Source organism: Schistocerca serialis, chromosome 5, assembly GCF_023864345.2.
Source record: "Schistocerca serialis cubense isolate TAMUIC-IGC-003099 chromosome 5, iqSchSeri2.2, whole genome shotgun sequence".
Taxonomy (NCBI): Eukaryota; Metazoa; Arthropoda; class Insecta; order Orthoptera; family Acrididae; genus Schistocerca; species Schistocerca serialis.
Genome location: NC_064642.1, coordinates 145,253,366 through 145,280,282, shown reverse-complemented (window position 1 = coordinate 145,280,282; position 26,917 = coordinate 145,253,366). Strand labels below are relative to the sequence as shown.

General features: G+C 40.5%; 1 protein-coding gene across 2 annotated transcripts in view; it reads right to left on the bottom strand.

Annotated features, from left to right (window-relative positions):
* LOC126480716 (probable Dol-P-Man:Man(7)GlcNAc(2)-PP-Dol alpha-1,6-mannosyltransferase) overlaps window positions 1-24,804 on the bottom strand; it is a 172,348-nt gene extending 147,544 nt beyond the window's left edge. The window contains exons 1-4 of one of the 2 annotated variants that reach the window (XM_050103970.1): window positions 24,612-24,804; window positions 24,325-24,450; window positions 2,247-2,379; window positions 1,903-2,076 (exon numbers count right to left, since the gene is read on the bottom strand). In XM_050103970.1, coding sequence (XP_049959927.1) covers window positions 1,903-2,076; window positions 2,247-2,379; window positions 24,325-24,450 — 433 coding nt within the window. In that variant the 5' untranslated portion in view covers window positions 24,612-24,804. Of the gene's footprint in view, window positions 1-1,902; window positions 2,077-2,246; window positions 2,380-24,324; window positions 24,451-24,605 lie in introns of both variants that reach the window. The other variant, XM_050103969.1, reaches the window with a different exon arrangement.
* Between the last annotated feature and the right edge of the window lie 2,113 nt (window positions 24,805-26,917).

The following is a 26,917-nucleotide window of genomic DNA, read 5'->3' as shown; positions in this document are numbered from 1 at the left end:
TAAGAACAATAGTGTAAGTGCCAGATGGTAAACTGCAGGAATTCTGACTAGCCAACAACTTGCGAGCAACAGAGTAAGACACTTTTTCCTTTCACTGGATCTCCTGGATGGCCCGCTCATCAAGATACGTGGGACACACTCAAGAAGAAGCTGTACAGTTGATACAGCAGCGAGGAGGAGGTGGACTCGTGAGCTTACCTACCCCAGGTTACACATTTGGCCGGGTGTCTCAGGATAGTAGTGTGTGTTGAAAAGACGACAGTGGTAGCAGCATATCGGTTTTTGAATGTATGGTCAGACTGTGATAACCTCATAGCCTGCCTTTGTCTTTGATGGAAGCATAACTTTATCAAATTGGAGAAAAAGAGGGCACGTGGGCACCAACGATGCATCTACCTTTTTCATCACTTGACGGACTGCAATGACGCCATGAGGAGAGAGGTAAGTTTGGATTTCTGCCTCGATCAGAGAATCGAGCAGCCTAGTGTAAATAATACCACATGAAGAATTCAGCATTTGATACGCCTTGACACAAACAGGATAGATGTGGAGGAGAAAAGCTCCGAGCAGCTGTTGTACTTGAGAATCACGAGTAGTCTTTAAAGGCAGATTGCCATTGCATAAATGAAAGCATGATTTCACAGGGCCTGCAACTGCATCAACAACTTTCTGGAAAATAAACAGATTAACTGTAGCAAAGACTGACCGTCTTCAGTAAGCAAAACCACAAGGAATCAAGGTACAGCTGGGAGAGTCTCTGAATCGATAGCCTGTTTCCATTTATGTTTAGTAGACGTAGACTGAGAAGAAGACATTTGGTTCATTTTGAGAAAATCCCTCACAACTATTAGCATCTCTGACTGTGCGCTCCTTCAACTGGAGGTGCCCCTCGGTGTGGGGCTCACCCACCTTGGGTGATTGTTCACACCTCCCAAACAATTGGCAGAGGGACCAACTGGCAATTTGGGAAGGTAACAGCTCAGGTAATCACCCCTCTTTGGGCCTGGCCTTTACCAGGGGTATGTTCGAACCCTACCTGACAATCTGGGGCTGGGAACCACAATTGGTAGAACCAGCAATCCACCTCTTCTGTCAAATTGCAAACAGTAATCTGCAATTGTGCACTAATGCATATGGTCCACTCAGTTCCCACTAATTACAATCTATTCATAGAAAGATATCCTGCTCCTACACTTAAAGTTCTAAATTATCTTGGACTATTTTGTTGAAGGAAAGAACATTGGTGTCATCAGAGATGGAGCGCTTGTGCTTGGATTGGGGAAGGATAAAGAAAAGAACTGACAATGCACTTTCAATGGGGCCACCTCATTATTCACCTTAAGTTGTTTACAGAAAGCATGGAAAACCTCAATTTACATGGCCAGATGGAGATTTGAACTCACTGTTAGTCTAAGACATTTCCTATAGTGGTTGATTAACAAGCAGGTATGTGACTGCATAGAAGCAGGTTCTGAGCCAGGGCTGGTTACGTACAACGAAAGAAAAATGGTCTGGTGGTATGGTGGCTTGTAAGAGGATGTTGCAGTTACCTGGCATTGGGAAGCAATAAAGCACTGCAATGCATTACTTCAGGAAGTTACATTCTTGAATGAGTAATGAACTAACATAACTCATGATTAGGTCACAATTACTCAAGTGGAAGAGAGTTCTTGGAAAATCTTTTCATTCAACATTTCACTGCAGGCACTGGCACTGCGAGTACATTTTTCTGCCTCTGGAAGAGCAATTGAAATTTGACTTACAATTGTGGCATTTTAAATATTATGTAATGGACAACAGGTCAACATTTTTACAGCACAACAGTGTGCCAATTCATATGTACAATACAGTATAACTCTTAATCCTATACGACTGAACTGAAATATTGTTTTATTTTCTTACCGAGAGGAAGTGCCATGATGTTAGGAAGTGGTCGACTAAGATAGTACATAAAATGGTACTGCGACACAACAATGGCAACAAACCATCTTGTAAACTGCTGTCCAAATTCCGATTGTATGGTATTTTGAAATACTCTGAAGGCTCCCAGAACACAAAGGCCCAAAGCTGCTCGCACTATAGGAAAAAAGTTTCAAAGTCAACAATTACATTTAAAAAAAGCTACGACACAGGAAGTGCACTGTACTGCACTGCCGCACAAGTCAACAGTCAAAAAAGCAGTAACTGAGGTAGCAGACTAGAAATATCAACACTCATACATAGAAAAGAAGGAAAAAATTACTTACCAACATACTGTGCCCAAAATTTGCTCAACCCAAGTATGTGAATAATTAGCACTACGGGTGAAGACAATACAGAAATTATTATGGGACCAATAAATGTTCGCGGAACAACACCAGGAAATTCATGGTGGTCATACTGAAACACATTCAAATAAAAGCATTAAATTTCAGTAGACAACAAACGATAATTTGTGGAGTCTCTGCAAGCCAGTTGTTACTTAGTATCAATTACAAATTATGACACTAAATTAGCTAAAATAGTGGTAACTTGGTAAACAAAATATTTATACAGAACATACATGTACATTGTTAACAACATGGACCTCACCTACTGGCAACGGATTATCAGATTATGACACAGAGTAAGCTAAATTACACCATTTGGTGGGATGCACTGCTAAGAATAGATTAAGGAAACATGAAGACTGATCAGTGATACAAAAACAGAACTCTGCAGAGGAAGCTTGCAAAATAATTGGATTTACCTCTACAATAAACCAAATGCTAATGCTAAGTGCAACAAATTCCTTTATACAGGGTGATTTTTTTCCACCATGTGCAAACTCTAGGGACTGATCGATGAGAGGATACGGAACAAAAAAGATCTAATGAACTTATGTCTGGAAATGCATGGTTCCATGCTAGATACCAGTTATTCAATCCAACTTTGTTACAGAGATTGCGGTCTGATGTGTGCTGTACCAGCAGCCACAGTTACAGTTGAAAAGGATTTCCATGTGCCTCAATGCATGCATATACACACTGTAGCATGTTGTGTCTCACACATTCACATTGACCAGGCTGCATCCGAACAGTGTCAAAGGCAGCACGAATATGCTGCTCCAGTGGCTCTGCATACATGATACTTTTGAGTTGGCCCCATAAACAGAAATAGCATGGGTTGAGGTCTGATGAACAAGTACACCATACAACTGGACCCCTTCATCCCATCTACCAACCACGGAAGACACGACTGAGAAGTGTCCAGACATTAATGGTGAGGTGGCCTTGGAGCACCATGTAGCAGCCACACAATGCTTTGAATCATCATTGGCACTTCTTCCAGCAGGGGAGGTAAAGTCACCCGCAAGAAATGCCGATAGTTCCGTACTGTTAGGCGACTTGGAAGGAAGGCTGGTCCCAAAATATGGTCGCCAATTATTCCAGTCCACACATTCTGGCTGCACCGATGCTCATGATTCACTGTCACCATACCATGGGGGTCCTGTATACTATCCCACATATGACTGTTACGAAAGTTGAAGATAACAAACAGCGTAAAGGTGGCCTCATCTGTGAATAGGATGGATGACACAAATCCTGGAATTGTGGTTGCCTGGTGAAGAAACCAGTGGCAAAACTGCTTCCGATGTGCAAAGTCTGTTGCTGTAAGTGATGAGGGTAGTAACAATTGTCGTGGAGAATGTTCCACATGGTCGTCTGGCTTACACTGTACTGACAAGGCTGTCACCTTCTACAATGTTAATCAAATTTTCCTCCAAGTCTGGTGTCTGAACATTTCAGGTACATCCTTCATGATTTCCTGCTTCCTGAAATGACCATCTCAGACAAATGGCTAAACACTGTTGCAAACATTGGATGCTGTTGTTGTTGTCGGTGGGGATAAGCCTCCTGATACAACCTTGCTGCCCGCTGCCTGTTGCTATTTGCCTTTCTGTAAGTAAACACCATGTCAACAAGCTCTTGATTCAAATGTGAAACCGTTGTGCACAATGCTACATCACGTCCACTACAAGGTGAGTCAGCAAGAAAAGTGAATCAGAGATAACATTACCAATTACTATGGCAGGAGAGGGCACTAGGGCATGACACATGCGGAACAGTACCACCCTCTAAGAGGAAACCATGCATACTGAATCTGCAGCTACATGGCAACAGCATGTACACACCACAGTCTCGTAACATAGTATTATTGAATAAATTGTCTCTAGCATGGAAACCATGCATTTACAGACATAAGTTCATCAGAACTTTATTGTTCCATATCCTTTCATCAATCAATCTCTAGAGTTTGTACGCGGTGGAAAAAATCACCCTATGTATACATATAATAGAGGGAAACATTCCACGTGGGAAAAATATATCTAAAATCAAAGATGATGTGACTTACCAAACGAAAGCGCTGGCAGATCGATAGACACACAAACAAACACAAACATACACACAAAATTCAAGCTTTCGCAACCAACGGTTGCTTCATCAGGAAAGAGGGAAGGAGAGGGAAAAAACGAAAGGATGTGGGTTTTAAGGGAGAGGGTAAGGAGTCATTCCAATCCCGGGAGGCTTTCCGCTCCCGGGATTGGAATGACTCCTTACCCTCTCCCTTAAAACCCACATCCTTTCGTCTTTCCCTCTCCTTCCCTCTTTCCTGATGAAGCAACCATTGGTTGCGAAAGCTTGAATTTTGTGTGTGTGTTTGTTTGTGTGTCTATCGACCTGCCAGCGCTTTTGTTTGGTAAGTCTCATCACCTTTGTTTTATATATATATATATCTATATATATATCTAAAAACAAAGATGATGTGACTTACCAAATGAAAGTGCTGGCAGGTCGACAGACACACAAACAAACACAAACATACACACAAAATTCAAGCTTTCACAACAAACTGTTGCCTCATCAGGAAAGAGGGAAGGAGAGGGAAAGACGAAAGGATGTGGGTCTTAAGGGAGAGGGTGAGGAGTCATTCCAATCCCCGGAGCGGAAAGACTTACCTTAGGGGGAAAAAAGGACGGGTATACACTCGCACACACACACATATCCATCCACACATATACAGACACAAGCAGACATATTTAAAGACAAAGAGTTTGGGCAGAGATGTCAGTCGAGGCAGAAGTGCAGAGGCAAAGATGTTGTTGAATGACAGGTGAGGTGTGAGTGGCGGCAACTTGAAATTAGCAGAGATTGAGGCCTGGTGGATAACGGGAAGAGAGGATATATTGAAGAGCAAGTTCCCATCTCCGGAGCTCGGATAGGTTGGTGTTAGTGGGAGGTATCCAGATAACCCGGACGGTGTAACACTGTGCCAAGATGTGCTGGCCGTGCACCAAGGCATGTTTAGCCACAGGGTGATCCTCATTACCAACAAACACTGTCTGCCTGTGTCCATTCATGCGAATGGACAGTTTGTTGCTGGTCATTCCCACATAGAATGCGTCACAGTGTAAGCAGGTCAGTTGGTAGATCACGTGGGTGCTTTCACACGTGGCTCTGCCATTGATCGTGTACACCTTCCGGGTTACAGGACTGGAGTAGGTGGTGGTGGGAGGGTGCATGGGACAGGTTTTACACCGGGGGCGGTCACAAGGGTAGGAGCCAGAGGGTAGGGAAGGTGGTTTGGGGATTTCATAGGGATGAACTAAGAGGTTACGAAGGTTAGGTGGACGGCGGAAAGACACTCTTGGTGGAGTGGGGAGGATTTCATGAAGGATGGATCTCATTTCTGGGTAGGATTTGAGGAAGTCGTATCCCTGCTGGAGAGCCACATTCAGAATCTGATTCAGTCCCGGAAAGTAACCTGTCACAAGTGGGGCACTTTTGTGGTTCTTCTGTGGGAGGTTCTGGGTTTGAGAGGATGAGGAAGTGGCTCTGGTTATTTGCTTCTGTACCAGGTCGGAAGGGTAGTTGCGGGATGCGAAAGCTGTTTCAGGTTGTTGGTGTAATGCTTCAGGGATTCCGGACTGGAGCAGATTCGTTTGCCACGAAGACCTAGGCTGTAGGGAAGCGACCGTTTGATGTGGAATGGGTGGCAGCTATCATAATGGAGGTACTGTTGCTTGTTGGTGGGTTTGATGTGGACGGCCATTGGACAGATGGAGGTCAACGTCAAGGAAAGTGACATGGGATCTGGAGTAGGACCAGGTGAATCTGATGGAACCAAAGGAGTTGAGGTTGGAGAGGAAATTCTGGAGTTCTTCTTCACTGTGAGTCCAGATCATGAAGATGTCATCAATAAATCTGTACCAAACTTTGGGTTGGCAGGCCTGGGTAACCAAGAAGGCTTCCTCTAAGTGACCCATGAATAGGTTGGCGTACAAAGGGGCCATCCTGGTACCCATGGCTGTTCCCTTTAATTGTTGGTATGTCTGGCCTTCAAAAGTGAAGAAGTTGTGGGTCAGGATGAAGCTGGCTAAGGTGATGAGGAAAGAGGTTTTAGGTAGGGTGGCAGGTGATTGGCATGAAAGGAAATGCTCCATTGCAGCGAGGCCCTGGACGTGCGGAATATTTGTGTATAAGGAAGTGGCATCAATAGTTACAAGGATGGTTTCCGGGGGTAACACATTGGGTAAGGATTCCAGGCGTTCGAGAAAGTGGTTGGTGTCTTTGATGAAGGATGGGAGACTGCATGTAATGGGTTGAAGGTGTTGATCTACGTAGGCAGAGATACGTTCTGTGGGGGCTTGGTAACCAGCAACAATGGGGCAGCTGGGATGATTGGGTTTGTGGATTTTAGGAAGAAGGTAGAAGGTAGGGGTGCGGGGTGTCGGTGGGGTCAGGAGGTTGATGGAGTCAGGTGAAAGGTTTTGCAGGGGGCCTAAGGTTCTGAGGATTCCTTGAAGCTCCGCCTGGACATCGGGAATGGGGTTACCTTGGCAAACTTTGTATGTGGTGTTGTCTGAAAGCTGATGCAGTCCCTCAGCCACATACTCCTGACGATTAAGTACCATGGTCACGGAACCCTTGTCCGCCGGAAGAATGATGATGGACCGGTCAGCCTTCAGATCACGGATGGCCTGGGCTTCAGCAGTTGTGATGTTGGGAGTAGGATTAAGGTTTTTTAAGAAGGATTGAGATGCAAGGCTGGAAGTCAGAAATTCCTGGAAGGTTTGGAGAGGGTGATTTTGAGGAAGAGGAGGTGGGTCCCGCTGCGACGGAGGTCGGAACTGTTCCAGGCAGGGTTCATTTGAATGGTGTCTTGGGGAGTTGGATCATTAGGAGTAGGATTAGGATCATTTTTCTTCGTGGCAAAGTGATATTTCCAGCAGAGAGTACGAGTGTAGGACCGTAAATCTTTGACGAGGGCTGTTTGGTTGAATCTGGGAGTGGGGCTGAAGGTGAGGCCTTTGGATAGGACAGAGGTTTCGGATTGGGAGAGAGGTTTGGAGGAAAGGTTAACTACTGAATTAGGGTGTTGTGGTTCCAGATTGTGTTGGTTGGAATTTTGAGGTTTTGGAGGGTGTGGAGCTGGAAGTGGGAGATTATATATATATATATATATATATATATCATACACACACACACACACACACACACACACACACACACACACACACACACACACACACACTTAAGAGGACAGTTAATGCAAGAAAATGATGAATTATGGTAGAAATTTATCACAAATAAATGTAGTCATTGGGATAATAGTAGCCGGTGACAATGATGACTACGTTTGTTGTTTTGGAAAGTATATTCATTTAGAAAAGTCAACTTATATGATAGGCAGAAATAATGGACTGCCACAGTGGTCATGGTTATTATCAACGACAGTGCTGTATAGAAATTACTGAATTAATAAGTACTTTAAAACAAACAAAAGGTATTTGTAATTAGATAATATGAAAAGAGAGTCTCTTATTGACGATTAATAAGTTAGCTTTGTAAAATATAGGGATGAAGGAGAGCATCTGTGATGCCCTTTTGCCAATGATAATTACTTGTCTCATTACGTTAAAATTTTCCACAAATAGTAAGTTTTAGCACATCAGTATGCAATGTTAAAAGCTGGTGAAAAAACTTTTCTGGTGATATCTCATTCAATCCTGCACGCTTAGCATGTGTTGATAAAAGGGACGTTGACATGAGAAATAATATATATGATAAAAATATCTAATTAAGATACTACATTTTACTCCAATATTTTTGTTCATTTTTTTAATACTTTACACTTGTGAATCCATTGCCACTTAACCTAATCTCAGTTTCTGCTGCAGTACCAATTAAATCACGTATAGGTATCACCACCTTTTATTGAAAAACATTTAACATGGTAATGTTTATAAATTATATTAAATAATCTCTCTGGCCTAAATAAAAATCCTCAGAATGCAAAAAAAGTGCGCAAACTACCACAGAATAGTGAGAAATGGTTCACAGTGTGAAGACTCCCTACACATTTTTTCATGTATGATGTGAAGCAACCTGTTAGAATCGAGATATTTCCTTTGGCACTGGGTTTATCACTTCGAGATTAAGAAGCAGCAGTATCTGATCTTGAATAGAAGATATTTAATTATTAACTAATCTTACTTCACTATGAAACCAGTTCTCCTTTACAATGATTCAGGGACATCAAAGTGCAAGTAGAGAGAAAGGCCGACTAATTTAAGATCAAGACACAAAGGTACCTACTAGTAGTATTGCAAAATTCTTCAGCCTGTGATTAAGAAGACGCAAATCATGTAACCCCTACTACAGCCGAAGAATTCAAAATTCCAAGCACAAGGAAAGAATAACCTGGGGCATTACTGGACATAAAGGAAATAAACTCAGTAAGGAAAATAATAAAAATTTTCCTGATTGTGTAACTATAAGAAAGATGGTGTTGAATTCAAATCATTTGGTGCTAAATCCAATGAATTCTTCCAGACATTCAAAAATATAGGTACCAAAAATGAAGCTATCAGACGCAGATCCATTAGTCTTACTTAGACAGGCATTGCATACTCCATCGCCAGATGACAGTTCTGGTATATCGAAAGTCAGAAAGATGACAAAAATAATTATTTCATTGAATTATTTCTTCTATCACAATCGTATTTCCACCACAGTACTATAGTCTTGTGCTGACTTGGTATGGACACCCTTGAGTTACATATGAACCCCAGATGATGAGTCTACGTGTATTTCATGAGAGACTAGAGTAAACGGCAGCAATTCTCATTTACAAAACTGACGAAAATCAAATTACATCTAATTATAAACCTATCTTCCTCTTCCTCATGTTCTCATTTTTTTATGAATTGCAACAGAACATTGAATGATCTTTCTATGAATATCTTTTCAATAGCACCTCAGTTTGCTTCCCTTATTAGCTTCTTTACTGAGAAAGGAATATATGATATTAGTAGAATAAATATGGGAAATTACATCACTCATATTTTCTGTGATTTTTTCCAAGGCCATTGTGTGTGTAGATCATTAAGTACCACTGGAAAACTAAAGTAGTATTATGGTAAAGGCATTCCCCTGGCACAAATGGATTCCTATCTTAAAAACAGTAAATGATACTACAGGAATAAGACAAAATTCTGAGAGGAAAAAACTTCAAATATGATGTCCACAAAGGTTCAGTGTTTGGTCGGCTCCTGGCCTTGACAAACATTGGAGCACTCTTCAAAAGCTGTGATGTTTGCTGACAACACTAGTATATTGATAAATGACCGAAACACATCCATGCCAGACACAGTTACGAGAATAACAGAACGGGGTTCCAGCTGATTCAGCAATATTACAAAGACTAATATTACAAAAAATGGTTCAAATGGCTTTGAGCACTATTGGATTTAACATCTGTGGTCATCAGTCCCCTAGAACTCAGAACTACTTAAACCTAACTAACCTAAGGACATCACACACACATCCATGACCGAGGCAGGATTCGAACCTGCGACTGTAGCAGTCGCGCGGTTCCAGACTGAGCGCCTAGAACCGCTAGACCACCACGGCCGGCACTAATATTACACAACTATAAACAAATCAAAATACATTTACAGTTACCAGAACTAGAGATCAATGGTCACACATTAGACGAGGCTCAATGTGTTATGTTCCTTGGCATCCAGATGAATAATAGACTGAGGTTGTACAAGCACGTAGGTAAGTTAACAAAAAAATCCCTCTTCTACCTACTTTGCACTTGGAAATCTCTCTCATTGTGTTAATCTGCAAACAGGATTGCTAGCATTCTTTCACTCTATATTCTCCTATGTCATAATTTTCTAGAGAAATGCAGCAAATGTAAAAGAAGTACTTATTTTACAGAAACAATACAAATACAATGTAAAGTTGATAAACCAACATCTTGTAGAAGCCTATTCAGGGACCTAGAGATTCTTGCACTCAAATGGCAATACATTTATTTGCAATTGAAAAAAATAGTCAATTTAGAATGAACTGTAAATGCCACAGACACAGAATACTGCAAGTAAAAATAAACTGTCCATCCCTGTCTAGGGTTCAAAATGGAGTTCTTTATTCGGGTAAAAAATCTTTTGACAAATTGCCAGTAGATTTCTGACAGGTAATTTAAAATCCACAGATATTCAAATAAAAAGCAGCACTCCATCTTTACTAGCCACTCCAATAATTTATTAGCATAGTGGTTCTCAAGAGATGTAAGTTTTGCTTTACTCCAATGTTTGTATTCAACAGGAAAGCATATAATAGTCTCTGTAATGTTACCGAAGTGCGTCAGATAAAAGCTGCAGCAGTTTTAGCACTTACTCTTAACTTATTGTACGTATTATTTAAAGAATTTAGCAGTTAAATGCAATCTGACTTGATCTACATTCCTTAATAATGAGATTTATGGAACACAGTGTGAAAATGAATGAATTACTTTCATTTAAAACAGGCCCCTTTCCTTTCTTAATCTCGGCATAGAGGTAAAAAAATTTATAGATATTGCAAAGGAAAAGTTTGAAAATGACAATCTAAAAGTCAACTTACAAAAAACAAATATAATCCCCTTCAATGCTTTACGGAAAATCTAAAGTGAGTGTAAATTCCTAGGTGTATACATAGATAGCAAACTACTATGGACACAACAATTTGACAATGTATGTGCAAGGCTATCATCTAGCCTATACGTTTTAAGAAGAATAGCTCCATATGTCAATACCCAAACAATGAGGATGATGTATTTTGGTTTAATACATCCATTTCTAGCATATGGTCTTGCATTGTGGGGCGGGGCTTCCAAAACTCATGTAGACTGAGTATTTAAACTTTAGAAATGAGCCTTGAGAATATTAGGCAAAAAAGATGCCAGAACATCATGTAAGGGATTGTTTATAGAATTTAAAATTCTGACTATCTATTCTATGTATATGTTTGGAACAATAGTATTAAATGTAGAAGATAAGAAACATACATGTCGTAATGCAGAAATTCATGATCACAATACAGACAAGTACAAAATTACCATATGATACACAGAAGACTGAAAAGAGAACAGCAAACAGTGCATATATTAATGCAGCAAAATACTTCAATGCACTGCCAAATGAACAGAAGGTAATAACTGGAGAGACATTCAAAAAACACCTAAAATCGTGGCTCATTGAGCAGTGCTTGTATAGCCTACTGTAGAAACTAAAATCTAAAGTATTACTATGTCACATAATTTGGACTACATTCTTAAGTTCCTATTATAAAGTAAAATTAGATTGTATACTGTTGTATTGTACTACCAATTGCTATGCATGTAATTACATGTTTCACACAAATACATTACAAAATTCTTCATATCTCAAAAAACTTCACTACCTCATTACTGATAGAATTTCATTATTTACTATCTTTGTTACTGATTCATCTCTTTGGCTTATAAACATTTCAAGAATTCTTGGCCAGCTGTACAAATGAATATAAATTGAATTTTTGCACTAAAAATTTAAGTTTCTCCAATATTCTTTTATACCTTCGTACATGTAGGATTTGATGGACCAAATAAATGAATATCTTGTTTGTAACAGTGACATCTGTCATCTTAACTGGCAACGCACAAGTCTGCTCAACGTAAATATATTTTTTCCTTCTTCATACTGTTAATATTTTCGAAATTTTCACTTACCATACTTTTATTGCACCTTGTCGCACCCTCTCAAAGACATTTCTGAATAATTTTGTTTAGTTCTATAATGTCCCTATAATTGTTTGCTTAATTTGATTTTTTTCTTCTTTTCTTGAACTGTACCTGCAATGTCTTCCACTTTGTTAAACAATTGTCACTTTCATCCATGCATAAGTGCTCATTTTCTATAGTACTGAAATTGTTGCTTCAAGTCCAAAAGTCTCTGGTTCAATCCTCAGTTGGTATTAAAATTTTTTTCTGTCACTTATTTTTTCATCCACTTTTGGCACTGAGTTGTTAACCTGAAAAATGTATGGTTAAACTATGCTTTGGCGTCCATGTTTAATTTTAGTTCTTCTTATAATTGGCCAGGTATGTCTAAGATTGGGGCGGCCCAAGGGAATACGCCATGTCCAGTAAAGCTCATTCTAAATTTCTGATTTCTGACTAAAGGATATGGTTCTTTCTCCTTTTTTCCTCTCTCTCAGGATTCTACAGGCATCAGAAATTCTAAAATGTTTTATGGCTGTCACTTCCTGTACAACTTCTTAATGGTTCCATATGATCCGTTTTATTTTTGTTTGCCTTTGGTCATTTCCAGGTCTATTTTCTAAGAGTTGAGAACCATTCTTTACAGAGTCTGCTTAAGTTTTCCACTGATGAATTGTTCTCCAGATTACATCCTAGTTTTGCACTAAAGTCTTCTTTATTATTTTGAAAGTTGTAGCTGTTTTCTATTTCCTTATCAGAATGTTGGTGCATATGCTTTTGAATTATATCAATGTTATACAGTTTGTTTATTTTTAAAACAAGTCTTGCAATTCAGTACAAGAATTCTTCAATGTCTATAATATTACTTGCAATTTTATTTTTTAGAATCAAACCTACATGTGAATGTCTTCTTCACTCTGTTCCTTTGCCATAATTGTGACAATTGTACTGGATCCCATTTCCTATTATTTAACTCCTTTTCCATCTCTACTAACCTATCTTGCAATCACAAAGTTCGAAAGTCCATAAATAAGAAGTTTTCGAAGCCATTGTGTTTCTGTAGTCCATATTACTGCGTTTCCAGTCAAACTTCAAGCAGCAAAGTGTGAGCACAGAAGGGCATGTGTGAATCCATTGCCTAATGCCATTCCCTGAATTTCCTCAATCTACTACTCCCAAAAGAAATTTGCCTGGGTCAGAAAAGTAATTCCCCAGGCATTTGCTCTGGCTATGCTAAGCTGCCAGTGCCGAAACAATTGGTGTGAAAAGTGCTAAGGCTCAGCAAAGTTACACAGACAGCACACTCAGTCCACGGCAGAGTGTTTCTAAATCCCAGAGCCTGGAATCAATGCAAACTGTTCTGAATGTCGATCATATGCCAACAAGACAGTAAGCAGTTTCTCAGTCTTTGCTTGATCAATAACACATTTACAATATTGCAGTGCCTGTGTTATTCTGATTATGATGCAAAGTTTCTTTGGACATGCATGCACAGCTGTTACGAAACACGTCAAATGAATTTGCAATTGCAAATAAGGACTACCATCAGCTGTAGAACATAATGACAATGATGAAAATCTGTGCTGGACCAGGACTCAAGCCAGGATTTGCTGCTTATCGCAAGTGGTCACCTTACCATTTGGTTACCCATGCACGACTCACAGCCAGATCCCAACTTCCACATGTCACCAACCAGTACAGGGTGCAGCAGACACATGGTTGGTGACATATGGAGGTTTGGGTCTGGCCACGAGTTGTGCGCAGACAGCCAAATGGTAAGGTGACCACTTGCAATAAGTGGGAAATCCAGATTCGAGTCCCAGACCAGCACAGATTTTCATTGTCTTCATTCCATTCTTCATCCTTATTCGTAATTGCGAATTCATTTGATGTATAATACATTTAGACTAAAAGGTAAAGGGCTCTGACAGACTCCACACTGTACTTCATGTTGATGCAGAATCCATTCAAGTTTTGGTCTTCACAAAGTGCAACCACTGGCAGCTCTGATGGGAATAGGACTGTCACATGCCCCCTGCCCCACTCTAGATTGCTATTCATGTGACAGTCACATTTCGCTCGGAGCTGCTGGTGTAGGAGTCGTGTGTGCATTAGGGGGGTGTGTGTGTGTGTGTGTGTGTGTGTGTGTGTGTGTGTGTGTGTGTGTGTGTGTGTGTGCGTGCGCTTTGCTTTGCTTTGCTGAAGAAGGCTTTGTCCGAAGGCTACGATGTATAACAGTCTTTTTGTTGCACCTGTCTACAACTCAACGGGTCACATTTACAGTGAGTAGCAATCTATCCTTTTCATAATATTGTTGATATTCCAACTTGGAGTTTCCATTGTTTAACTTAAAACTACTGAGATACTCACAGGATCACCACACCAATGTGGCATGTTAGAACCAATCATCTTGAAAGATTGTTGATAAACTGAAAATAACTTCCTCTTAGCAACAAAGAAGGGTGTGCAACAAGGACGTCACTCAATTGACTCGTGCTTTAAAAGGAGGAAGACTAAGTCTCAAAGATGGAGTTTCAGTCTGGAAGCTATATTTTATTCACATGCAGCTGAGCAGAGTTCAGCAAACATCTTAATGCTATTTATGTCCAATCTCATGTACCGTGGAAGACTCAGTAAAAGTTAGCACATGTTCCCTCAAGGCTGCCAAACTTAAGAGTACAATTTCTTAATAATTGCAGTACTTTCCTGTTGCTTTTAGTTAATCTATGTATTTATGAGCGGACAATCTTTCACTCTGCAGTGGTGAACATACTGGTTTGAAACTTCTATACTGATGAAAACTGTGTGTCAGATCTGGACTCAAACGTGGAATCTTGCATTTTACAGCAATACTCTGACTGAGAAAGCTATCCACGTATGACCCCTCACTGCTCTCATAGCACACTTTTCCCAGTACCTGTCTCCTACATTTCAAACTTCACAGATGCTATCCTTTGTACCTTGTTGGACTAACACTTCTGGAAGAAAGGATATTGTGAAGACACTGCCTAGGAGATTGTTCTCCGAACGAGTCTTGTGCTCTATAGTAATGAACAGTTTTGAAACTTCCTGGCATGTTACAGAAGCATGTAACATCGGCACTCAAACACAAAACCTTCCCTTTCTTAAGCAATGCTCACACCACAATTTCAAAGCAACACACACTCAACTGCAGAATGAAAAAATTCACTCGGTACTCCTAGAGAGTCATCTGCTAGACAAAGCCATTTCTACAGAACAGCCTTTGTTCCAGGAGTGACAGTCCTGCAAAGTAGGAGACATGTACAGGCATGAGTGAAGTTGTGAGGGCAGCATGATAGCTCACTTGGTAAGAACATCCCCTTTGAATGATTATAGAGTCTGGATTCTAGTTTTTTAAAGTGATTTTGTGGTGTGTATGTTTTGTTTTAAATACAATACAGAAATAAAGCCTCAAGCACAACTGTGGAACAGTTGGTAATTTCCCTCAGAAAAGTGAGTCAAAATTCTATTGTTAGCTACTGTAGTGAAAGCTTCTGAAAAGACTGGGAGAAAAGAAATGAGTGAGCAGTTATACATGATTTATTTATCTCCAATTCTGTAGTACATAAGAATCAGTTAGTAAACATGCCTTACGTCATTGTTCAGAAATGGTACTACTAAACCAGAAGAGATTTAAATGCTAAAACCACATCATTTGCATCTGATCAAATAATTATTAAACTAAAGATTGTCAGCAGCACTTGCATTGTCTGTAGAAGTGCATCTAATTGTATATTAATGGAACAAACTCTGCTGCTGTTGACAGGAAATAACCATTCAATTTTACAGCCCTCAAGATATTATCATGCCTGTTACAGCTATTGTCTAGGGATTCAGTCTTATTTGGCTCAATGTTTTCATTTGTTCCTTGATTAATAATGCTTCATATCATATTTGTATTATTCTTTCAGAGTTTTACAAGTGTGTCACTGTTTATATTAAAAAACTAAAGAATTTTGCAAAACTGTTGGTAATAGAGTGTTACTTATTGGTTATGACCTGTCTTCTAAAATAAATAGAATTCTCTCTTCTACACATAAGATCTTTTAATACGTCGACTGCCCCCCCCCCCCCCCCCCACACACACACACACACACAGTGATGACTGTGTCACTGCTAGGCTGAGATGGCCCAGAAGCATTAGACACGAGGTTCTGCTGTGGCTGCTGGTGGGCAAACTGCATCAGGTCTGAGGCTTTGCTGTGATCACTGAGCAGCCTAGTAGTAGTGTGTTAATGTCACATTGCTCTTTAATTTTACCCTAAGTGTTTTAGGAGTACTCAAGATTCAAAGGTCTGTATAACAATTTTTCACAAAGGGAATCTTTTGTCGTCTAAATTCTACATCACGTAATTCCTATTCTACTGTTATACTATGAAGAGGCAAGTCTAAATCTTTACATCTTGTTGATATTGAGGCCATTATATGGGGGTTGACTGAAAAGTAGTGCCTCCACCTTCGTAATTCTTCAACAGTTGGTAGCATTGGTATGCAGCAGGTACTGGCTTGTTCTGTAGCCTCTTCTCTACAGGTCCAATTGGCAGAAAGCCTCAGCAATGAAAGGTTGTGTTGTTACAGTGTAAAGTACGGAACCCTGCACAGACAGTCGGTCAATGCAATTTAAGCAATGTGCAGTCATTGAATTCTTGACAGCAGAAGGTGTCACTCCAAAGCAAATTCATCAGAGAATGAAGGCAGTTTATGGTGATTGTGTTGATGTGAGTACTGTGCATCATTGGGCGAATAAGTTTAAAGATGTTGAGGTGGGAACATTTGACGTGCATGACAAACAAAGAGTTGGATGGCCTGTGACCGCAATTACCAAGTTAAGAACTTTCAGCATTGCAGAGCATCAGCAATCGTAAGTATCGAAATAATTATGAAAAATCCGCATCGACTGCACAAACTACCTGGTGTTTACCTACAGGGTGTTTCAAAAATGACCGGTATATTTGAAACGGCAATAAAAACTAAACGAGCAGCGATAGAAATACACCGTTTGTTGCAATATGCTTGGGACAACAGTACATTTTCAGGCGGACAAACTTTCGAAATTACAGTAGTTACAATTTTCAACAACAAATGGCGCTGCAAGTGATGTGAAAGATATAGAAGACAACGCAGTCTGTGGGTGCGCCATTCTGTACGTCGTCTTTCTGCTGTAAGCGTGTGCTGTTCACAACATGCAAGTGTGCTGTAGACAACATGGTTTATTCCTTAGAACAGAGGATTTTTCTGGTGTTGGAATTCCACCGCCTAGAACACAGTGTTGTTGCAACAAGACGAAGTTTTCAACGGAGGTTTAATGTAACCAAAGGACCGAAAAGCGATACAATAAAGGATCTGCTTGAAAAATTTCAACGGACTGGGAACGTGACGGACGAACGTGCTGGAAAGGTAGGGCGACCGCGTACGGCAACCACAGAGGGCAACGCGCAGCTAGTGCAGCAGGTGATCCAACAGCGGCCTCGGGTTTCCGTTCGCCATGTTGCAGCTGCGGTCCAAATGACGCCAACGTCCACGTATCGTCTCATGCGCCAGAATTTACACCTCTATCCATACAAAATTCAAACGCGGCAACCCCTCAGCGCCGCTACCATTGCTGCACGAGAGACATACGCTAACGATATAGTGCACAGGATTGATGACGGCGATATGCATGTGGGCAGCATTTGGTTTACTGACGAAGCTTATTTTTACCTGGACGGCTTCGTCAATAAACAGAACTGGCGCATATGGGGAACCGAAAAGCCCCATGTTGCAGTCCCATCGTCCCTGCATCCTCAAAAAGTACTGGTCTGGGCCGCCATTTCTTCCAAATGAATCATTGGCCCATTTTTCAGATCCGAAACGATTACTGCATCACGCTATCTGGACATTCTTCGTGAATTTGTGGCGGTACAAACTGCCTTAGACGACACTGCGAACACCTCGTGGTTTATGCAAGATGGTGCCCGGCCACATCGCACGGCCGACGTCTTTAATTTCCTGAATGAATATTTGGATGATCGTGTGATTGCTTTGGGCTATCCGAAACATACAGGAGGCGGCGTGGATTGGCCTCCCTATTCGCCAGACATGAACCCCTGTGACTTCTTTCTGTGGGGACACTTGAAAGACCAGGTGTACCGCCAGAATCCAGAAACAATTGAACAGCTGAAGCAGTACATCTCATCTGCATGTGAAGCCATTCCGCCACACACGTTGTCAAAGGTGTTGGGTAATTTCATTCAGAGACTACGCCATATTATTGCTACGCATGGTGGATATGTGGAAAATATCGTACTATAGAGTTTCCCAGACCGCAGCGCCATCTGTTGTTGAAAATTGTAACTACTGTAATTTCGAAAGTTTGTCTGCCTGAAAATGTACTGTTGTCCCAAGCATATTGCAACAAACGGTGTATTTCTATCGCTGCTCGTTTAGTTTTTATTGCCATTTCAAATATACCGGTCATTTTTGAAACACCCTGTAGGTTTCAGCGTGGGTAACCACACCTTCTTCAGAACAAATATAAAGCAGCTTGCCTAAATAGGCATAGTCAAAGTCTAAAATCAACACCTACAGCAGCAAGACCCCATAAATTTTTTTTACAAATACACGGTACATATGTACCAAGTCAATAATATTACTTATCCCAACCCTGTGTGTGCTACCTCTCCCCAGCCAATGTACGGTGGTCACAGGCTGCCCACCAAACTGAAGCACTGCGGGCTGCTCACACGCACGGCTATCGAAATCACTGCGCATGCGCACGGCCAGGAAATGCTCTTTTTACGAATGGGAGCGGGATTACAAAGTTAACACGGATTGGGACCTAACTGATTGCCAAAAGTTGTCGCATAAATAGCAAAGTGAGCAAATGATAAAAGCGATGATGCAGGAATTAAGACATATTTAACAGCAGTGCACGACAAACTTTGTGCACGGATGGTAAATCCGCCACAAGTTAATATGGAGGCCCTAGAATTAGGTAGAAATTACAACTAAACTAAAAAGATAGCTATGCTAAGGACGTTATTGTTAACGGATAAAACCGCACTAATAATATCTGCAAGAGAAACAACCATAGTCGCTACATTGCCATAATACTAAGCGACCAACCAGGCCATAATCAGAAGACGTTAAAGATTTATAACATACCTTGGCTCCATGATCTTATAGTTACATAGAAGCCAACGAAGATACATAAAATACCTCCTAAAAGTGCGCAGCAATAAGAAAATACAAATGGTGTTCTTCTTGGCTAACCAAACCCTCAACACAGTAGGAGAGAAAATTTACCAAAATGGGGGGGGGGGGGGGGGGGCTGGGGCATCGTTACCATCTGTGAACAATGAACATTGTGCGCATGCATCAACCAACTTCCACGTCATGCAACTTAATGTGAAGAATTAAGTAAGGGACCGAAACCTTCAAAGAAATTTCTGTTTTTTAATTGGAATTGATTGTTAAGGACATCATCTTTGGCATACTGCAGGTGTTTAAAAATCTGGATTTCCTCTAAGATATCCAGTTTTGAACCCTTAACTTCAGTATGAAGCCACTCGATGTTAGACGGAGGACTCGGCGCATGAGCCATCTGTATAAGGTGTTCTGCATAAGTGGAACCCCTCGTGCCATCACCGCTTCTAGTGGTGATGTGCTCTGTATATCTAGTCATGAGAGCTCGGCCTGTCTGACCTATGTAAAATTTCGAACAGTCACCGCAAGTAATTTTTTACACTCCAGACTGAGACAATTTATCATCTGTGATCTGCAACGAGTGGATTAAATTCTTGTGCAGATTAGAGTTGGTGGAAAAGGCTACTCTAAAGTTATAGGCTCTAAGCAAACACCCTAATTTGTAACTAACATTACCTACAAAAGGGATAGATACTGTTGCCATCGGTTTGTCATTTACTAAATCTCCTAATGTGGAAGCCGTACCATTATTTTTATTTATTTTCTTATTGTTATTTAATTACCGAGTTTCACAAGCAAATTGTTGACAGATTGATTCAGGACGATCATCATGCCACTCAGAGAGAAATTGCAAGTACAATCGGGATTTCACAAGAACATGTGGGTCACATTATTGCTTTGCTTTGCTTGGCTATCAGAAGATCAGTGCACAACGGGTGCCCCGGATGCTAATTCCTGAAATGAAAGTGCACAGATTTGAAATTTGCCAGGAACTCCTCTCACGTTACGAGAATAAAGGTGATGCCTTTCTCCATTCAATTGTAACAGGAGACAAAAGGTGGGTACATCATTACAACCCAGAGACGAAATGTCGGTCTATGGAATACCAACACAAAGACTCGCCCCAGAAAAAGAAATTCAAGACGCAGCCCTCACCTGGAAAAATCATGGCCGCAGTGTTCTGGAAACCAAATAGTGTTATCCGTGTTGATTTCCTTGATCGTGGAACCACAATAAATTCAGAGTGTTACATCACAACATCGTGAACTCTGAAACGACAGCTAAAGAGGGTCCGAAAGGAAAAGGGAAATGTTTTACTGCAGCATGACAATGCCAAACCACACACTTCACATGCCACCACAGCAGAACTGCAGAGACTGAATCTCACCACTGTATGGCATCCTCTATGCAGTCCGCATTTAGCACCGTCTGACTTCCATCAGTTCCCGAAAATGAAAGACAATCTGTGGGGACATCATTATGCTTCTGATGAAGATGTTGAGAGAACTGAGAGACTGTGGTTACGGAAACAGAGTGTCGACTTCTTCCATGACGGCTTGTTCATTGATGGCAGGAATGTATCCACTTGGCTGGTGATTATGTGGAGAAGTGAATATTGGTAATTAAAGATCACATTCTAAGATTATTTTTGAAATTGATTTATTAACTATTCCCGTCCAAACCCAATTAACGATGGTGGAGGCATTACTTTTCATTCAACCCTCGTACAAACAGCATAAAATAGAATTGTGTAGGAACAATGGAAGAAATGTGTTGAATTTGTAGTTTATATCAGATTCTAAACAAAGAAGGAAGTTATCTGCAATCTGCTGAATCCACTGTTTAAACAGTTGAAAATTCAACACAATTTTGTGTAATTATTTACTAACTGACTTGTTCTCCAACAGAGTTCTACTGTTTTTTGAAACACATTACAGGAAGACTGTCAACATTTGTTTGTTGTGGTCTGTAAAGCTGTTAAATACAGGCATGACAGCAACACTGTTGATATTATTTTCATCTACAAATTCATTGTTGAAGTCCAGTATCAGAATTACACTGAAATGACAAAAGTCGTGGGATAACTTCTGATATCGTGTTGGACCCCTTTTTGCCCAGCGTAGCACAGCAACTTGATGTGGCATGGACTCAGCAAGTCGTTTGAAGTCCCCTGCAGAAATATTGAGCCATGCTGCCTCTACAGCCATCCATGATTGCTTAAGTGTTGCCAGTGCAGAAAAATTTTGTGTACAAACTGACTTCCTGATTATGTCCCATCAATGTCCGATGGGATTCACATTGGGTAATATGGGTGGCTAAATCATTTGCTCAAACTGTCCACAATGTTGTTCAGACCAATTGCAAACAGCTGTGGCCTGGTGACACAGTGCACTGTCATCCACAAAAATTCAATTGCTGTTTGGGAAGATGATGTTCATGAATGGTTGCAAATGGTCTCTAAGTAACCGAAAATAGCCATTTCCTGTCAATGATGGGTTAAGCTGGACCAGAGGAGCTGGTCCATTCCATGTAAACAGAGTCCACACCATTATGGAGCCACCACCAGCTCGCACAGAGCCTTGTTGACAACTTGAATTCATAGCTTCGTGGCATTTGAGCCACACTTTAACCCTATCATCAGCTCTTACCAACTGAAATCAGGACCCATCAGAACAGGCTACAGTTTTCCATTCATCTAGGATATAACTTACATGGTTAAAAGCCCAGGAGAGACACTGCAGGTGACACTGTGCTGTTAGCAAAGGCAGTCATGTTGATCGTCCACTGCCATAGCCCATTAATGCCAAATTTTACCGAACCGTCCTAACAGATATGTTCGTCATATGTCGCACTTTGATTTCTGTGGTTATTTTATGCAATGCTGCTTATCTGTTAGAACCGACAACTCTATTCAAACGCCACTGCTCTCAGCAGTTAAATGAAGGCCATTGGCCACTGAGTTGTCTTTGGTGAGAGATAATGCCTAAAATTTGGTATTGTCATCACTCTCTTGACACTCTGGGTCTCAGAATATTGAATTCTCTAATGATTTCTGTCCGCAGCTCGTGTTCTAGCGGCTATCATTGCTGCCTCCGGATCACGTGGTCTCAGGTTTGATTCCTGGCCGGGTCGAAGATTTTCTCCATGCACGGACACAGAGAGAGAGAGAGAGAGAGAGAGAGAGAGAGAGAGAGAGAGAGAGAGAGAGAGTGCATCGTCATCATCACCCGAGACATGGAAATGAAAAGATTAGGAACTTGTATGGGCGCTGATGACCATGATGTTAAGTGCCCCACAAACCATCATCTTCATCATCATCATCAAATTATTTCTGAAATGAAATATCTCGTGCATCCAGCTCCAACTACCATTCCACATGCAATGTCTGTCAATTCCCGTCATGCAGCCATAATCACATCGGACACCTTTTCACATGAATCACTCGAGCACAAATGACAGCTCCACCAACATGCTGCCCTTCTACACTTCATGTATGTAATATTACTGCCATCTGTGTATGTGCATATTGCTAAACCAAGACTTTCGCCACCTCAGTACACATTAAAGTAGCACAATGTGTGTTCAAGATAAAGTCTATAACAAGAGTTGTCAATCAAAGCTACGTTAAAATCATAAAGAACCAAAGTATTGCTCACTTTCACTGTTACTGTCAGCAGCTATGGAAGTATATTTGTTTTCTCAGAAAGCTCCTGAAATTATCTGCAAGAGCACTGTCAAGAACTAAAGTTTGATAAACATGACAAGTGTTTTCTACTTCAACGACAGATGCATCAAAATGCTGCTGCAGTCAGAATACTTGAACATCTAGAGCTTTGGATGAATGCCTGGTTTTTATAAATATACATACTATTCTGATATTACCTCTACAGTATGAAGTGGTAATGGTTTAGCTATAAAATGGGAGAAAATAGTGGTAGTCATAAAATGATGTTCTGTGAAATGTTTAAAAAAAGTTTATTATTTGTAAATTCTCTAAGAAAACCATAATTTTGTTGGTTTTAACTGACCAATCTTTTCATGTTTTATTGAAATATTGACACTGATTTGGTAATCACTAAACTGCACATTTGTCTTAACACAACTTATCAGTTTAAATTAGTGCAAACATTATAAAGCCACTTCTTCCCCTCTTTATTGTTGAAACAATCACAATGAGTTATGGATACAATAACTGCATTCCTTTTTAGATTTGTCAAAGAGTACCAGTGGATCAGAACAGGTTGTAACATAACACAAGTAAAATAGTGTATCTTGAATCTGGATGCAGTAAAAATAATCACTACAGTATCACATTTAACCCTTTGGAAAACAATACACTGCTTGGCTGACCAAATTCCAAGGGAAAAGTGTGGGAAGATAAACATGCCTGTACACCAGATATTCAAGTACACTACTATAGGTGTAATTTATAATTTCTTCAAGGTTGCAAACATTAAGGTGCTGCCAGGTGTAATAAGTCCATATTTCTCAATTTATTTGTTCTTACTGTACCTGCAAGTAATTTCAAACACGTTCATATGGCTTGGATACTAGTTTGGTTTTCTTTTTGAACCATTATTCAGTATCATACAGGCATTATAACCAGTGTTTCTTGAAATATCAATACTGCATACTTCTTATTCTAGAAAAATCGCCTAACCAAATTAACGCATTTATTTGTGATTCAATCACCAATCGAAAGGAACAATACGGTGCGTTTCAAGCCAATCACATTGTCATGTGCAGGCTTATACTGCAACCAATTACCCGGAAGAGGAAAATTTATTTCCGGCACAAAAATTTACTATAAAAGTCAACTGTTGTGAGGTCTTTCTTATTGCAGTTAGAAACTCTTTACTGTGTGTTACATGTATCAAACGAAAGGTGACGTGGAGCATGATTGGGGCCTCGTATAACTGACGACGTGCCCACTGTCCTCTGAACGAATAACGCTACAACACACAGATTATATATTACACACACACACACACACACACACACACACACACACACACACACACACAAAAAAAAAAAAAAAAACCACGGGCTTTCTACTTAAGTTACCTTGGTAAAGTTGAATCCATGGAATAAAATGTCGTGTGTTGCTTGTAAATTGAAGCTCTCTTCTACCTTCGTATATGGGCAATACAACAGGTGTATTAAAGCTACCAGTACTAAAATTTGGTCCATCTGAAATTAAGTTCAAAGAGAGTATCTTAAATATGTTTATTTTTCCCAGGAATAATGTTTTAAAATTACGGCCTTTCCGTCATAAAAGTCGAAAGAAAAAAAGATTTAATATAATTGGCGGTGGGAGGAAACTTGATTTTATAGCGTAAACTCACACCCACAGCGTCTTGTTATCCCAGACCGCAGTGGATTTCAGGTCATTTTGTTTAACAATCCTCCAAGTATTACACTGACTCTAGGTACCAGATGAACAGACTCTGGTCCTATGGCCATTCGGTGCCTTGCACTACTAAACTAGTACTGCAGACGACGTATTAATAACTCTCATTTAAACCAACAGGTGCCGCTCGCTCTCACTTCAGTCCAAAGCAGTTAGTAGGAATAGAACCTCGTTGGAAGCGAACACCACGGCACCTACAGAGCCTCTGAACTCTTCGTCACAATCAGCTGTGGGTTCTGCTTCTCGAAATTCGAGCAAGTCACAGCACAGCGGACGGTTGGCAAATGAATTTTTATCGGCCTTGATCCATGACATCACAAAACGGCGAACATTCCCTCTGCTTTATGATTTTACACCGCTATTAACTTACATGACGAACATATGAACAGCGCATTTTTACGGCAATTATTTCCGATAATCAGTTTCCCGGACATTTTGTTTCTGAAAGAAACAGTGAACCCTTTGTCAGGTGCCCGTTTTTATATTTTTGTACACCCACAGGCCTACTCGACGAACGACTATGAAGTTCATGATACCATAGATAATTACATCACTTGCCTCGAAAGATTTCCGGTTAATATTCAATATTTAGTTGAAGAAAATACTGCCCTTTAATACTGAAATGAAATGAGGCACTAAATAAGACAAACGAATTTTCATTAAATAAAAGGAGAATAAATCCCAACAGGAGAATAGTGTCATCTAGAATATTAATATTGAATAGCTTTTCATTTTTAGATGGGCATCTAAGAGCAAAACGTTATGAAATACGGTAAATATTTCTTTGCAAAATATCAAGTTTCGATCTGCAGGATGGAAATGTTATTCTTAAAGGTCTCGACCGCAATAAAGCATTTACTTCAATCGTTACCAGTTTCAGACAGCATGTGACCATTCTCAGATCCTTGTACAATGATGGTATGCGGTGGCGGTGAAAGGAGCAGGTGTTTTAACTCCATGATCGTAAACTCACTGAAACCGGCAATCATTAAAATAACCGTTTTGCTGCGGTCGAAACTGTTTGTAATCCATTTTTAAAGTACTTTTAACCAGACCGCTGTTTCCCCACGCGAAACGTACTCGAAAATTGATGGGGAAGGGGGGAGGTGGTGATTACAGAAACAATTCATTATCTGTGAATGTAGACAATCCATTGCCATTGTCAGCCTTTCTGACAGTGTGTTAATTCTGTAAATATTAGCTGTCTCAGTTTACTGCATTGTATTAGCTTATTTTCGACTATCTCCTGACAAATGATCAGGGTAGTAAGTATTATATTCAAATGTTTTATGTTTTTATGTCGTACTTTCTGAGATGTTCCACACCCACGAGAATCATCTCATTTTTTGGGTCTATGGAACGAAAACTGAATCTAATCTAAACTTTGATGACATACACTGCTGATGGAATCTTGGGCTTCCATCCAGGCGGCTGCATGGAAATTCCGCAAAGTTTTGATGAGTGTAATTCAGTGAGATCGTGTCACCCTTTTCTTCTGCTATATGGTGTCTAGATTGCTTTTATTTTCCACCTCCCCTTTCGGAGAAGAGCAGGCTGTTTGAATGCGTTTTGGCTGCTATTGTCAGCCTTTTTGCGTTGTGTTATTCTGCTTGCATCTTTATTATTTTTCTGTAATTCTAGCTGGCTTATCTCCCAGTAAGAAATATATTTGGAGGGCGTTGTTGTGGACAGTTATGGTACTTACATCACAGCCATGAGAAACCTCCTCAAATCCTGTCTAGAACTGCTAGTGTTAGCAGTTTTTTAGTCCACAGGGTGTTTCCCCGTCGGAGTGTGGCTGTATTCCTTACTTTGTTGTCTGTGTAGCCTTTGCTCTTTCTCCATACTCAGTTTGTAGTTTTTAAATCACTTGGGAGGCATAATTATGCTGTGTTGACCGACTCTTTCAACACTCTGTGACTTGCAGCTGATCCTGCCCATGTCCCTTTGCAGGTGTTGGAGCTGCTTCTGCTGTGATGACTTCCGTTGTGTGGACCACTCGAAAGATCAACATGACCAACTTTGGCCCATATGTCATGATCGTCTGCATTCCCTGTTATTGGTGTGGGTGCCTCAATTTGTGAGAATGTCATTGTGCCCCTCTGCTCATTGGTTTGTGCCACTCATGACTCCATTTGTGTTTGCCAATTGTAGACTTCCAACAGCAGGAGATGAGCATCCTCCCTGACTTTTTTCTCTGCTTCTTACAGGGCAGCATCTACCAGGGTGCACCAGGCATCTGTTACA